At 34.5% G+C, this 16,339-nt stretch overlaps 1 protein-coding gene across 1 annotated transcript; it reads left to right on the forward strand.

Annotated features, from left to right (window-relative positions):
* The first annotated feature begins 8,718 nt into the window (after positions 1-8,718).
* Positions 8,719-16,106, forward strand: LOC107878675 (ultraviolet-B receptor UVR8). The gene is made up of 6 exons (XM_016725756.2): positions 8,719-10,268; positions 11,052-11,261; positions 13,224-13,334; positions 14,784-15,152; positions 15,338-15,445; positions 15,669-16,106. Exons 1-6 carry the CDS (start codon positions 9,765-9,767, stop codon positions 15,975-15,977), a joined length of 1,611 nt encoding a protein of 536 aa, XP_016581242.1. The 5' UTR covers positions 8,719-9,764; the 3' UTR covers positions 15,978-16,106.
* Positions 16,107-16,339: the final 233 nt, after the last annotated feature.

Here is a 16,339-nt window from a genome sequence, read left to right on the forward strand (position 1 = left end):
TAATTGTCGGAGGAAATAATAGCACAATTTTGTTAAACAAAAAACAGCAATTTCACCATTTTTAACAAGAATAAGAACAGAACAAATCAAACCAAATTGTCCTTTTTTTTATAAATACAAACAATAAAAATCAAACTTCAAAAAAATGCAACAAACAACAAAATATCATAATTCACTTTGAAAAGAGAAGAGAAGAAATACCAGAAATTAGAGTTTTATTCAGACCGCATTTCAAATTAGTGCAACAAATATTGAAATTGTTAACCAATACTATAAGGGAGGTTGACTCCAGTTCCTCATTTTTTTCAAAACTAAAAAGGCCATAAATTTTTACCTGTGAAAGAAGAAAAGGACCGATGAAGAATTCAAAGTTGTTGTGGCCGGAGAGCAAGGCTGTCACGTCGATTGAAGTCGAAGAGGAACTGTAATCCCTACTATTTGTAGTTGGATGTGGAAGTCGCCGAGGATTTAAATAAGAAATTTACAGAACAGTTGGTTGGGAGAGAGTTGAGAGAAGCTGTCGAGAGAGATATGAGAGACAGGTTGATTGAATTGAAGAGGGGAACTCGAAGCCCAACTATTTGCCGTCGGGGGTTGAAGGGAGAAATTTTGCAGAACTGTTGGTTGGGAGAGAGTTGAGAGAAGCTGTCAAGAGAGAGGAGAGAGTGGTTGATTTGGATTGGAGAGGGTGTGGGTTGGGTTGATTTATATTTTTGAAAAGATTAGAAAGTTTTGAAAATATTAATCAAGTCCACAATTAACTTGATCAAGTTTCCTAATAATGTTTGACCCTGTCTGTTGGTCAATGTCACCAATCCTTCATTCAAGACTTAAAAGACACCCATTCTTCAATTTTCTCAAGTAACATGTACTGTATATAAATCCTTCTAGAAATCAAACTTTCATTGCCAAATATATACCATAGCAAGAGGAGATATGACATATTAATTAAGTAAAATACTAAATGCATCAAGACTGTCTGTCAATAAAAAAATTCAAGAATTTTATAATATTTAATATAAAGCTCCTTATACTTGGGTAAATTTGAATTTATTGATGGTAATTTAAATCAAGATTACTTGTTAATTAACTAATAAATCATGTTCAAACTATTCCATTAAAACAGTAATAGACTAAGCTTTTCCATATTGAAAACTATTTGAATATATAGCTAACACTTATGCATTGGGGAATAAACTTTGGCCTATAAGTAAATATAATGCTTTGGTTTTAACCAACTAATATTTCTAGATCAATATGATTAAAAATTTTAATATTATTTTTTTGAAAATTAAAACCAAACCTTCCAATATTCAAATATAATAAAACCAATAAATCAATTAATTTCAATACAATGAGATAATATTTTTTCATTTAAACCTTATTCTTTTAATATTTTAGCACATACATAATTATAACCAAACTCCTAAAACATATAATCTTTTTCATAAAAAGAAAAAAGAAAAAAGAACGATTTAAAGATAAAAAATATCAAAGGGAGAGAATAAATGATTAACATTAAATAAAATTAAGTCGATTTAAATACATAAAATACCTAAATTGTGAAAAAAAGTTGATGTCTTGCATGTAATATAATTCAGGAAGAAAAAGTTATTATTTTTAGTGATAGATAAAAATAATGATGCTTCTACAAGGACCACTTTCATATCTACTTCTCCATACATAACTCGACAATAAGAGCACGTATATATTAGTACATCATAATAACTCACAAAAGTACCTATAACTTCTCATCGAAAATTAAATTCAATATATTTTATGAACAATGCGTTTATATTTAATTTAATATTCATATTATGAATTCTATTACATATTCCCAAAAATAGAACCAATTAATATCACAATTTGTTGTGACATATACTTAGAGATTTATATAGTGACATACAAGATCAATTTATATCATTAAAATGAAAATGAAATGACAGAATACATCTCCACAATAGTACAAACACAGGAAGTTAAGATTACCTAGTTTTCTCCTAACTTGATTGTCGCCATATTTTCAAATAGCAACTTTGAAGAGCTTTCAAAAAAAAATTTAGAGAGATGATTGTGAAGTACTATATGATTAAAGAACTATAAAAATTATGACAACATTTGAATTGGGGGGCTCATTTGTTACAGTATTTGAACTAATACACTAATGACATTTATGAAGAATATGAATGGATAATCATTAATGAAGAATATGAATGGATGATGAGAGGGATTAAGGAAATTAATGAGATATTTAAGGCAATGAAATAAATGACAATAATGGATAACGTTACTACTTCCTTCATCCATTTGGAAAATATAATTATTTAAAAAAAAAAACGGAAAAGGCAAAAAAAAAAACAGGAAAAAAAGATAAATACAAATCTTGATTTTTGAGAGCACCACGTAGGCAGATTTATTATTCTCCTTTAATATTATACATATTGATTGATTTGAAAATATTCAAAATCCTAAGTTTACTTTTTTCATTTTCATTATAATTTTTTTTTGATTTATCCTAAACTTTTTACTTTTAATAAAAGAATATATTTAAATTATATTTTATACTTATTTTTCAAGAAAAGTATATTCAAGCAATTCAATAATATTCATAGAAACTATAACTAAACACAACTTTATCTTCAACATTAAAGATTCTAAATAAATGAAGAATATTTGTAGCCAAACACCTGTTTAATTATAAAAATGATATTTGTGTTTAGATGTTTGTTACCTATGACATTGTACAATTAGTTTAAATATAATTTTTTTTAATCTTTATATAGATTTTATAGTATCGTATTATTAAAATTTATTATTAAGTCACGATAAAAAGTCATGAATTAGTTCGGTTTCATGTCAGGTTATTCGACTATTGAGGTCATTCACCTCGTGAGGAAATTAGTGGAGCAGTTTAGGAAGAGGAAGTTCATTGACCTTGCGAAGACATATGACAAAGTCCTCAGGGAGATTCTGTGGAGGTGCTTGGAGGCTAGAGGATGTCTGTGGCATACACTAGGTCGATTTAGGACATGTACGACGATGCAAAAACTTGTGTGAGAATTATAGGTGGAGATTTGGAGCACTTTCCCGTTTTGACAGGGTTCCAACAGAGATTAACTCTTAGCCCATTTTTATTTGCCTTGGTGATGGATGTTTTGACGCGACGTATTCAAGGAGAGGTGCCTCGGTGTATGTTATTTAAGGATGATGTGGTATTGATTGACGAGACTCGGGAGGAGTTAATGATAAGTTGGAGATTTGGAGAAAAATCCTTGAGTCTAAAGGATTTCGGTTGAGTAGGACCAAGATGAAGTACTTGGAATGTAAATTTAGTAATTTGACACAGGAGGTTGACGTGGTAGTGGAGCTGGATTCTCAGGCTATTCAGAAGAGGGAGAGTTTCAAGTATCTAGGGTCTATGATTTATGAGAAAGGTAACATTAACAAGGATATCACGCATCGTATTGGTACAGGGTGGTTAAAATGGAGGCTCACTTCGGATGTATTATGTGATAAGAAGTGTCTTTGAAGCTTAAAGGTAAGTTCTACAGAGTGGCAGTTCGCTCGACGATGTTGTGTAGAACGGAGTGTTGGCCAGTTAAGAACTCTCACATCCAAAAGTTGAAGGTGGCGGAGATGATGATGATGTGATGGATGTGTGGCCTTATCAGGAGAGATACAGTTAGGAGTGAGATTATTCGAGAGAAGATAAGAGTGGCTTCAGTGGAGAATAAGATGCGAGAAATGATGTTACGTTGGTTCGAACACGTGATGAAGAGGAGTTTGGATGCCGTAGTACGTAGGTGCGAGAGACTGTCTATCGATGGTTTTGCACGGGATAGAGGTAGGTCGAGGAAATATTGGAGGGAGGTAATTAGGCATGATATAGAGCTAGGGGCGGCTCAAACATATTCATGACATAAGACGAAAATCAAACGGAGGCCTTAAAATTTTAAGAAAAATAACTTTCTTTTAATGAACTCTATTTTTAAAATTATATAATCGATTTTTTCTAATTATTCTTTTTTAAGTAATAATATAATCAATGCATTTAATTTTTCTTGAGACATAGTACATTAGATATATGAACTTCTTTTAATAATTCTTTCCTTTTGTATAAAAAAATTATTTTTTCTATAAATCATATTCAATTTTTTTTTAAAAATTATTTATATTATTATAAAAAATGAGGCCCCTCAAATTTGGGGGCCTAAGTCGGCTGCCTATTTTTTTCCAAGTCAGAGGCGCCCCTGTATAGAGCAGTTACAGCTTAGAAGGACATGACCCTTGATAGAAAAATATGGAGAACACAAATTAAAGTAGAGGGTTACAGGGTAGGAGTGTGATTGTAACAGTAGAAAAGAGTACTTTGTTTGCGTTTGGAGTTTTTTGTTCATGGTGTTTGAGTGATGTCTATGATTTCAGATAGAGAGTTTATAGTATTATTCTGGGATTATATTGTTTCCTATATTAGCTAGCAGTGTTACTTTATTTTGCATATTTTATTAGTTTATATGCTTTTATGTTTGTTATATTGTTATCTGTCCTGAGCCAGAGGGTCTAATACTAGATGAGGTGGACAACAACTATAGGAACACATACTATAAAAACAAACTAGATGAGAAAATGAATCACTAAACAAATGGAATCACTGATAAAAAGCTATAGATACAATACCAACCAATTAGCCGAATCGATACAGATGACATGTGAACCTATGAATACATATGACTGCTTTACAATGTCTACAAAGCCTCTAATGGAATCCATGACGATAAAACCATCAAAATATATATGATAAAGACTCGGTAAGGCCCCGAATCAACTTGGATCTCACCAACAGCCGCTGAGTATCCTGTGTTCTATTGGGGAAATCTACTCGCTAAAGACCTGTGCCTGCAACATAGGACGTTGGTCCCCGTGAGGGACGTCAGTTCGAAGTAATGTACTGAATATGTAAGGCATGAGATAACCATAAGTGAAATAAGAAATTAATAAAACTCGGGGTCAATATATATAAACATATAGATAAGGATGAACGAACCACCTTTACTTACACTTGTGAAAGACTGTATATTACATGCTTTTCCTTACTTTACTCTTCTTTGTTTTATAATAATTGTAAGTCATGTGATACATATGACCAACTGATCAGTGATAAAAGAGGATGACCCATGCTAGGTATTATACCCTTGGGATACGTTCCTCATGAATACATAAATCGGGATTGACCCATGCTAGGATTACCTTTCACCCCTGGGATACCACCTGATAATGGGATCGACCCATGCTAGGTGTTCCTTCCACCCTTGGGATACCACCCATAAATTAATAAATTGAGATCGACCCATGCTAGGCTTTCGCCCCTGAGCTACCACTCACACATAAGTATATTTACTTTACATCAATTCTTTAATCTTTTAGATTGTTATTTTGGTGGTCATAATATTATTGAGCTTTAGAGCTAGCTATGAACCAATAGAAGAAAGCATGCGATCGAGACAAGAACAATGATATAGGAAATAAGGGTAATACTTTGGAACTTATATGACACCATGAGCCTCACTGGGCATAAAACATATCCACTAATAAATAAGCCAAGAAGGTATGTGACAAGCGAGGAGATGATGACCCGTAACAAATAAGCTAGTAAGGTGTATAACTAGTAAGCAAGTGACATTACATAGCATATATGGGTTGTGGCGGATTCGAGTGATCTTACCTAGCATATAGCAATTGGGGTAGATTCAAGTGTAGAAATTTAGACGTTTCAAATGGGGGAATACGTGAGAATGGGTACTATTGAAGCATGTGGGCAGATTCTAATTAGGAACAAATGTATATCCCACATAAGGACATATAAACTATACACTAAATAGGTAAAGACTCTATAAGGTCACCTTATGCCCAAACACGATGGGAATGATATTCGAAAAAAAGAACATGTGTAGCCAAAAGAAGTATACAATCAATTGAAGCAATTTTGGACAGATTGTAATCCAATATGTGACACTCTTTAACTTGTATAATCTTGGATCTTATTGACTTGTATAAGAGAAACATGTGACACTTTGACAAACTTTTAGACCATGGACAGTAAATAAAAGGTCGATTAACTATAGTGGGGTTGGTACACCATCACAATGTATCTTTTAACATGAAAGATCATCTACGAAGCTCACTTTATTGGTACACGAGTATATAACACCATGCCAAAGAATATGAACTAAAATAACCTTACATACCTCGTTGTGCAACCTGATTATGACAATGAATTAGACTTCTTTCCTTTAAGGTGTTAATCTACAATATAAGCACATAAAAGAGCTAATATTAGCAACTAATCACAATGTAACCCTTGTAAAACAGTAGCTAAACACTTGACGGGTAGTAAGACTATTCAGCCCCCAAACACTTGGTGTATCACCACACCCTCCTTCTATACTTTAATACAACTCCACTTCACCATTCCATAAGGTTATCCACTGCCTCCAACAACAACACCTATAGACATCACCTAAACAGTCCTAAGATCCTTCAACACAATATAAGATATTAAACTCACGGCTTCCGATCACCATCCCGTGAGTTCTTTACAACAACATATATAAAATCCTCCATCAAGGCCTATACAAAAGGAGGGGTAAATCGGGGCAGTAACCTTACCTTTATTTTTGAAATTTTCTTTCTTAAAGTGCACTCCATCAAGATGCTAAGTTTCCCTTCAAGTTGAACCAAATACTATTGGAAAATATTTTGGAGATTAAAGAGAAGTGGACTGTCAAGCTTGGAAAAAAAGGTCTGCCCTATACTTCAAACAAAACAATAACTTGATTTCCATAACTTCCCATGACATGATTAAATATAAAACATAGTTATTTTCACTTACCTTAACTGGAAATAAGGAGGGTTTCTTCAAGAACCCTAGGAGAGAAAAGAGGCGGCTGTTTTAGGCTTAAGAGAAAAGAGAGAGGGAGCTAATTATAATCTGATTTTTTGCAAGAATGAAGAGAAAATGAACTAAATGGACCTTATAAATCCTTCCACTTGACCACCTCTTTTTTGCTCATTTCCATCCACATATTGATCAAAATTAGTCCAAGTAGTTGATGCACCTACTTGGATATTTAAGCTGCTCAAAAAATCCAAGTAGGTGATGCACCTACTTGGTTTTTTTCTAATTAGATCACACAATATTGGACCTTAAATAGAATAGGTATTGGGCTGGACATTTGGGCCTTAAATAGAATAGGTATTGGGCTGCTCATCTTTCCTTTTTCTTTTACTTAATTTGGGCCTTTAATATGTCCAATAATATAGGCCTTAATTTAGTCCAATAGTATAAGTAGGTGACGCACCTACTAGTCACCTATTAGCTTAATTAAGTCAAGCAAACACCTCACTTATTTTCTCTTAATTTTTCCAAAATATTGATCCCTCTACTTAACTTAACACTTACCTTTAACTTTAAGCTCAAATACCTATCTCGAGTTTAAATACTTTCATCTATGCTAAGTTGGTCTATGTTTAGGATGTACGAAGCGTTACACAACCTGTCTACGTGGGAATACACTGGACATGTTGTTGTTGAGCCTTGACTCCTACTTTTTTCTCAGGTTTATGCCTTAATTGTTAATGTGTGAGACATATAACGACAAAAAATAATGCAATAAAATACAATACAATATAATTAATTTGTTATATAATAATAGGTAACAAGCATCCAGGTTTGGTTGTTGACTTATAATTTAATTCATCTTAATCTTTGGTAAGGTCAAATTAAGTAAAATAAATTAATGGGATCAAGTAAATGATACGGTCGCTTGTACAAATGAACTCTTCCAAAGAAGTACTAGCTGACAGAGAACTTGACATAATTATCCTACGTGAAATGCTCTAATTTGTCCACCTGACAAAATTGTACTTGTTAATGACGACAACAAACAGCTCAAAATCAAACAATTTCTGAGTTTCCAAGAAAATGGAAGGTCATGCTTTTGACCTAATCAAAACAGACAAACAAAAGTATACTAAAATCAGAGTAGTATTAATACCGGAAGAGGAGACTCATGGTAATCGGTAAAGTTGTTGTCATGTGATTAGGAATTAATGTGTTCAAGCCTTATAAACAGAGAGTCTCTGATAGAAATGTAAGGTAAGACTATGTACAATACATCTTTGTGGTGGAGCCTTCCCCAAACACCGGGCGTAACGATAGCGACCTTTTTATAGTACTAATTATACTTATTTATCTTGAAAGATTTTGAGTTTTGAATATGATTTTTTTTTTAAAAAACAAATTTCACTCCAAATGTAGAACTTTTATAATATAAGTGTACGTTAATATATAAAAATTGTGAAATTTGAAGAAAAAGTACTACTTCTATTTATGTTAAGTTGAAAATGATATTTAGAGATTAGAGTAGTGTTTAAATATGATATATAAATTGAAGTTGTTTTAAAATTTATGTAATTAATTTGAAGTGAAATTATTAAACACAAGCTATATATAATAAAAAACTGAATTTGTTGGAGTTTTTCCATTCAAAAATTTGTGATAATTCCTTATCCAAACATTGTTTTTTTATTTTGATAAACAGACACTAAATCTGAATTTACTCATATTAAAGATTCTTATTATCTCGTGAAGATAGAGAAATTGTGAAAAAACAAAAAAAGAAGAAGAATAAAATGAGAGTGGAAATGTGGCCATAAAGTAAAGCAGAAGAAAAAGGACCTTAGCATATAACTTTGGTGTCTTTCCTTGTTGGACATTTTTGTCTGTAAATGTTTTTTTTCTTTGCCTTGCTCCTTAATCTATTAGTAATACTTTATTCGTTAGTCAGTATTTCGGCTTAAAGTCGAAGTTAATTGCCACCCAAAAAAAATGGCCAAAAAGCTTCACTAGTCCCTTTCATCTTTTTCTCAAATGTGATACACAGTTTGACCTATTAAAACTTTCGTTAGATATGTAATTAATAATGAAAAAATTAAATTATATTTCTGATCTTTTGATCAAAAAGCTATTGTAGACATTCAATTCATTGAAGTTTTCATTATATGTGAGATTGAAGAAATATAGTACTATATAGTATTTGCAAAAAGCTATTTCGAGCTTACATTCGTAATCTCTTAAATTATATAGGAGCAACTTTAGTGGTTAGGCCGAGGCTGCCCTGTTTTTCCACTTCTATTTAAGACAAAGAAAATGCCACTAGTAATAGACTCTTTCTTTACCTACTTTTAGCTTTAAATTCCCCCTTAATTTCTTGTATATCAAGGTCCCCCCCACAGCTCAATTTTGATCACTCAATCCAATTTTTCTTTTATTAGATCCGATATTTGCTGAAATTTAAGTTTATAAAGTTCCTATCTTTGTGGGGTTTTGGAGTTTTTTCTTGTAATTTGCTAGAATAAAATAAAGTTTAATCCTTTTGGGGTTCTTGTTTTTGATGATTTAGATTGATAAAGTTCCTATCTTGGTGGGATTTTGGAGTTCTTTTATTGTAATTTGCTAGAAAAATAAAGTTTAATCCTTTTGGGGTTCTTGTTTTTGATAATTTAGGTTGATAAAGTTCCTATCTTGGTGGGATTTTGGAGTTTTTTTATTGTAATTTTCTAGAAAAAAAAGTTTAATCCTTTTGGGATTCTTGTTTTTGATGATTTAGTCTGATTAAGTTTCTATCTTGGTAGTGTTTTGTTGTTTTTTTAATTGTAATTTACTAGAGAAAAAGTTATAAACTTTTGGAGGTTCTTGTTTCTTGATGATTTATTTCGACTTAGATTATAAAATTACTCCTCCAAGTCCTTCATTTTCTTATTCAATTTCCTCAAATTTTCTTACATCTGATAATTTCTTGATAAAGTGTGTGAATTGTTTCCATTTCTGTGTAAAAAATTGTTCTTTAAATCCTCTTTGTGGGAAGAGTATGGGGGATCGTTTGAGGTCAACTACAATGGAGGATTTACCAACACATTTGATTCTTGAAATATTGACGTCGGGTCGATTAGCTGTTGTTGATTTAATTAGTTTAGAGCTAACTTCAAGGACTTTTAGGGGAACACATGGTTTGTTTCCTAAAAAGTTCAAGTCTTTGGTAGATTATGCTGCTTTTCAGCTATGTGGATTGAATCCAATTTATGCCTCTCTAAATTGTAATGCTCAGAAAGAGCTATTGAACCGATGTTCCGACAATTGGAAGCGACTTTTGAGGTTCTTGCAGGCGGTGGAACAGTCCTCTGATATGGTTGAAACCTCTGCAGGCAATGTACTATTTCTTTGGAAACTTATAATTTGTTTACCAGTGTTTACTTGGTTTGTTTGAATGCTGTTTTTGCTATTCTGGGGACTAATAAATATATGATGGAATGTTACTTATCAATTTTAGTATCTTGTCCTTCGGTTTCTGCTACTATCTAATGTCTCTTGTATGCCAATTATCACCCTATTTTGTTGTAGTTGCTGATCTTTCCTTTTATTCCGAAATGTTTTGTCACGCTTTCTTTAGTACTTTGCCATGATTTCTTCTCTCCCGTTATTCCTTTTGATATGCATTTCCGTAAGCCGAGGGTATACCGGAAACAACCTCTCTACCTCTTAGGTAGGGGTAAGGTCTGCGTACATTTCACCCTCCCCAGATCTCACTTGTGGGATTACACTGGGTATGTTGTTGCTACTTATCAAAACACACACACACGCGCGCGCTCGTTGGTAGATGGAATGTTTAAGAAACTTGTTGATGGAACACATGATTCCTTTGCTTCATATATAGCAGTCCATACTAGGTATCGTTTTAGTTTAGTTAGGGAATACTATACCAGGTTTAGGTGAGTTACTTGTTATTGCAAATTAATGGGACCAGATAGAATGGAATGGGAATAGATGATTCATAAAGCCGACGTCACTTTTTTTATGATTGAGGTTTAGTTGCTGGTTGATTTCTATCTTTCAGACCTCAATATCTCTAGATTTCAGTTACTCGGTTTATTAGGGTAATCTGCAGCTCGGACATCATCGTTTGTGGTTACTTACCGTAACAAGTTATTGGCAGATGCAAATAAGGAGTGGCAGGTATCACACACTGCTAATCAATGATTCAGCAGCATACTCTTGTGGTTCCAGTTTATGCGGCGTCCTTGGTCATGGGCCTGAAACAACTCAGATTGTGGAATTTACTCGAATTAACTTTCCTGTTCCCGTACAAGTTGCCCAAGTTTCAGCTTCTCATAATCATGCTGCTTTTGTCACAGGATCTGGACAGGTTTGGCATCTGTCATATATGGTCAACTTCTCCTATTTTTCTGACAGTAATTTACCTTGTATGTGCACTTTGTGTTCTTGCATGCATGATGTAAAAGATTTTTCTGTTTCTATTTACGTATGAGTATAAAAGAAAATACAGAGCTAGATGATGTATTATTTTTGGTTGAGGAGGCTTTAGGTTAACATGAAGAGATTACACAGGACTTGTTTGCCTCAAGTGTAATGACTTGGTGCGTCTTTCATGTTATGTTTGGAGCTAATTTATCTACTCCGTTAGCCACAGTATCTCTTTTTCTCTCCAAAGAGAAAGCAAAGAAAGAGAGCTAATATAGAGGGAAGAAACTAGAAAGGTCAAGAATAAGTCTCTTACTTTTCTTGTAAAGAACAGAACTGAAAACAAGCAATTCAATCTCATTTTTTTTTTTTTTTTTTGAGAAATTTTTTATGAGAGGCTCCACTGGAAGACTGATACCAATATTGTATTGACTTTGAATAATTTAAGAACTGCCACACCTTGGCACTCTTTTCCTACTGTTTTTAGTATGAGTTAGACGTAAAACTTACAGACAAGGTGTGTTCAAGTAGTCAATGACGTTGGTGCTAACCTTGGAGACTGGTGACAAAAAACACTAGGTGATTTTTTCCTATATGCCTAAGCATTAATATACAGAGTTAGTCGATACTTAGCTGGTGGGAAGTGAGGTGAGTGGGAACTGGTCCATACACCATCATTGTAAAAACAATGTAGACAATCCATCATTTAGACCTAACTGTTCCAAATACCTCTATCATATCCAGCACTGCAGCAGACTTGGTTTTGATCCATTTAGTAAGATAAAACAAATTTAACATTCCATCTCCATGAATGGATAGTGGTAAATGTGAAACAGGATTTGTTTCCCAATATGCATCTTATACTTCCCACGAGGAGAGGAGAGAGAGAGAGAGAGTCTGACAGTCAATTCTACCTTTACGAGTCTAATTAGATGTTGCTTATGAGCTTAGTTTGTAGTCCATCCAGTTATTAAGCTTGCTTTCCATTATTTCACCTCAGAAGTGTTGAGTTTTTGAAAGATATTGGGTTGTGATTTCCTTAGAGATGTTCCTAATCAAGATACCGCACTAGTCCAGAGTTCTATTCCTAACTGGTCAAATACTTCTTCTCACTTTTTCCTTTCCCTTGCGGAGAAAATCAGTCGTCATTCTGCCTATTTATAGTGGCTAGTGCAACTGCAATAAAGTAAGACAATTTTTATTGCTCCAAGGAGCGTATTGGTACTCCTGACAATGAGAGAACCTGTTGCCATTAGTAGTTGCAACTACTGAGCCGATGACCTGATATCCTACATGGCTCTCAAGTGAGTATAAGGGATAGCTACGCTGAACCAACCTTCTATCAAAGTTAGGCGAGTTTGTCCTCGTACCAATTGAACTATTCTTAAACAAACATATTAACCTTGAAGCCAGACATCCTCCTTACAATGAGTATGTCTATGGCACTCTTCTTTCAAAAAAAAAGAACCGTCGATAAAAAAAAGTACATAGAAAAAAGATCATGATGACTCTTCTTTTTAATCTGTTGTATGATTCAGAAAAAAGGTTTGTTGCTTATTGTGTTATTCCTTTTAAATCCTTGAGAGCAGTTTAGCCGGAGAAAGCCCCTAAGTAGGTTTCTCTAAGGGTGCGACCTACTGGTCAATGAAGTTGGTGCAAATTTTGTAGACCAAGGTTTAAATTTTGCCTAAGCCTTGGTTGGTAGAGTTATATGGTATCTATGTTTGTGAGAAGTAGCAGGTACTCCACGGTCCACGCAATAGCCGAAGTGTGTTAGAGAATGTTTCTTTGTTGTAGACACTCTAAAAACTGCCATGATTTGTCTTCTTCTGCAATAAAGAATATATATACATACTATTGTAGTGAATATTCTATCATTTATGTGGTTTTACAATTCTTGGTATAGGTGTTCACATGTGGAGATAACTCATCATACTGTTGTGGGCATACAGACACCCGACGCCCAATCTTCAGGCCAAGAATGGTTGAAGCATTGAAAAATATTTCGGTCAAGCAGGTAAATTTCTTTCTATAATGTCGCGCCAACTAATTGACGGGATTACCTCAATATATGTATAGAGATTGGGATTCTCTCTCTTTTTTTTTTGGTTGAAAAGGTAAGTTAAATAGAAATTGGGATTCTATACATGGTTTACGACTAAATTGCTACTAGGATAACACAGAGAGACCTGGGGATCCTTAGTTCCAAGATGATTCTGGAAGAAACATTTCATGATTAAATAAAAAGTCAATCTTATAGTTTTGCTTCAAGATTTATTCTTTTGTTTGGAGGAGAACTGGAAAAGAAAATGATGTGATGATTTGAATGTCTTTTTCCTCTTTACTGAATATCTGATTTGAAGTATCTGCAACATAAAGTCAATAAACTAGGAGGATGTTAGAATCTGTCATGAATTCATCTCATCCAAAAAAGAGAAAGGCGGGAATCAAGATCAGCTACAAAAGATATGGGGGAACTGAAGGAAAAACTCCGTTAAGTTTTAATAGAATAATTCAAGTTGTGAACGACATAATCACCTTCTTGTTCCTATGTTTAGTTGCAATAAGTCTTGTGTCATTTCTTCAAACACTTTTTGATAAAAATAGATCAACAATCCACTGCTGAATAAATGAAAGCTAATAGTGTAAGGTTGCGTACAATAGATCCTTGTGGTCGGACCCTTCCCCGGACCCTGCGCATAGCGGGAGCTTAGTGCACCAGGCTGCTCTTTTTATAGTGAAAACAAAGGTATTTTTAGGATTTAAAATCCGAAGACCTCTGCATCACAAGGATAAATCTTCTATTTCCTGTACAATTAAGAAAGGTGAAAACAGAATTGGGCAACACCTATGAAATGTCCATTAATTTTAGTTGCAAACTGGAAATACCATTGGGTAGGTGCTAATGCGGATCTAATCGGTTCCCAACAATGTGAATTTGACGCTCTTCTGCATTTTGTCATTGTCTGTAAATGTTTTTGGTTCGTTTATCTTTAAAGTTGGGCTAACTTCTGTAATATCTTTAAAATCTAATAAATAAAATGCCAAATTAGTGATATATTGGGTTCCAGTCATCATCTAATGAATTGAGGCAATGTCCGATATGATATTAAAAAAATTCTAGCCATTTTAAAATTGATCTTAATCGCTTGGAAAGTTGTTATGCTATGTAAATTGCATGGTAGAAGGGGAGCCTTGGCGTAACTGGTAAAGTTGCTGCGATGTGATCAGGAGGTCGTTGATTCGCGCTGTGGAAATAGCCTCTTGCAGAAATGCAGGGTAAGGTTGCGTACGATAGACCCTTGTGGTTTGTCCCTTTCCTGGACTCCACACATAGCGGGAACTTATTGTACCGGGCTGCCCTTGTATCATGGTAGAGATAAAACCACTTCATTGTCTGACATGGGGATGTTGTTGTTAAGTTTTGTCGTGAATGCATGGCTCACTGCTGTTGGGATTGGTTCAGGTTGCTGCAGGTCTCAGTTTTACTATGTTCCTCACTAGGAAAGGCCATGTTTTCACATGCGGAACTAACGGACATGGTCAACTTGGTCATGGTGATACAATGGATAGGCCAACACCGACATGCATAGAACTTCTGGCATCTATTGGTTCTGTAGTTCAGATTAATGCTGGTCCTACTTATGCACTTGCGGTGTCTGATGATGGGACTCTCTACTCTTTTGGTTCGGGAACTAATTTCTGCCTCGGTCATGGAGAACAGCAGAATGAGCTTCAGCCACGTGCAATCCAGTCGTTTAGGAGGAAGGGCATTAATGTGGCTCGTGTTTCTGCTGGGGATGAGCATGTTGTAGCACTAGATTCCACTGGATATGTAAGTCATTGTACCTAAAACAACACGATCGGTTATTTCATTTGATCAAGACGTATGCTAAAAGTTGGCCGTTATTAAAAGAAAAAGAGATGCATGCTAAAAGTTGGTTTACTTATTACTAGTAAACACCAGAAAGAAAGATACAAGAATGAAGTGCTATTGAGTATTGGTTTTCGTAATTTCAGGTACATACTTGGGGGAAAGGTTACTGTGGCGCATTGGGGCATGGTGACGAGATTGATAAGACTACTCCGTCACAATTGACCAGCCTTAAGAGCCAACTTGCTGTTCAGGTCTGGCATTCTTTTACATTTGCTAGTTGTTACAAGATCTGTATTAGCTAAGGCAACATTTAAAAATATCAAATGTCTCAAACTGGTGTATAACACAAGTAATAACTGATTAGCTGTTATGGCTGTTATGTCAAAATAGATAACAGTCTTGCTAGTCCTAGCTTTATTTTGCCTGCCCCGTCTTTTAATCATCGACTTCCATTAAACTTTATACTTTTGGTAGGTTTGTGCAAGTAAGAGGAAAACTTTTGTCCTGGTGGACGATGGTTCTGTTTATGGCTTTGGTTGGATGGGCTTTGGTAGCCTTGGGTTCCTTGACAGAGGAGCATCACATAAAGTTCTGAAGCCTGAGATCTTGGAGAGCTTGAGATCCCACCACATATCTCAAATTAGCACCGGCTTATACCACACCGTTGTTGTAACAAATTGTGGACGAGTCTTTGGATTTGGAGACAACGAAAGAGCCCAACTTGGGCATGATGCAGTAAGGAGATGCCTCGAACCTACTGAAATGTTTATGGTGAAATCATGAAAACTGCAAAGCAATAGCGTCAACATTCCAAACTTGACTTAAATACTTTGCTGTCTTTTATTTAAAACGTTTGTTAGTGTTTCTTTTGTAAAGACAAGTCTCTTAAATGTTCATGGAAAACTTGTAACATGTTCAAGAGTCACAATCCCTACCATGCTGCAATCATTTTCAATCACCCATTCATAGTTAGCATGATGTCTGATCGCATGGATCACTAAAGCCATAATTCACTCTAGCTATCTGTAGCGGCTTATAGTTTAATTGGTTGAAACATATTGCTCATAATGGCGATATGCCTACTAAGCATCCTGCAGATCTCAATCTAGCGTCATTTGGAACCACACACGCTATCGATGCTTATT

Source organism: Capsicum annuum, chromosome 7 (genome assembly GCF_002878395.1).
Source record: "Capsicum annuum cultivar UCD-10X-F1 chromosome 7, UCD10Xv1.1, whole genome shotgun sequence".
NCBI classification, from domain to species: Eukaryota; Viridiplantae; Streptophyta; class Magnoliopsida; order Solanales; family Solanaceae; genus Capsicum; species Capsicum annuum.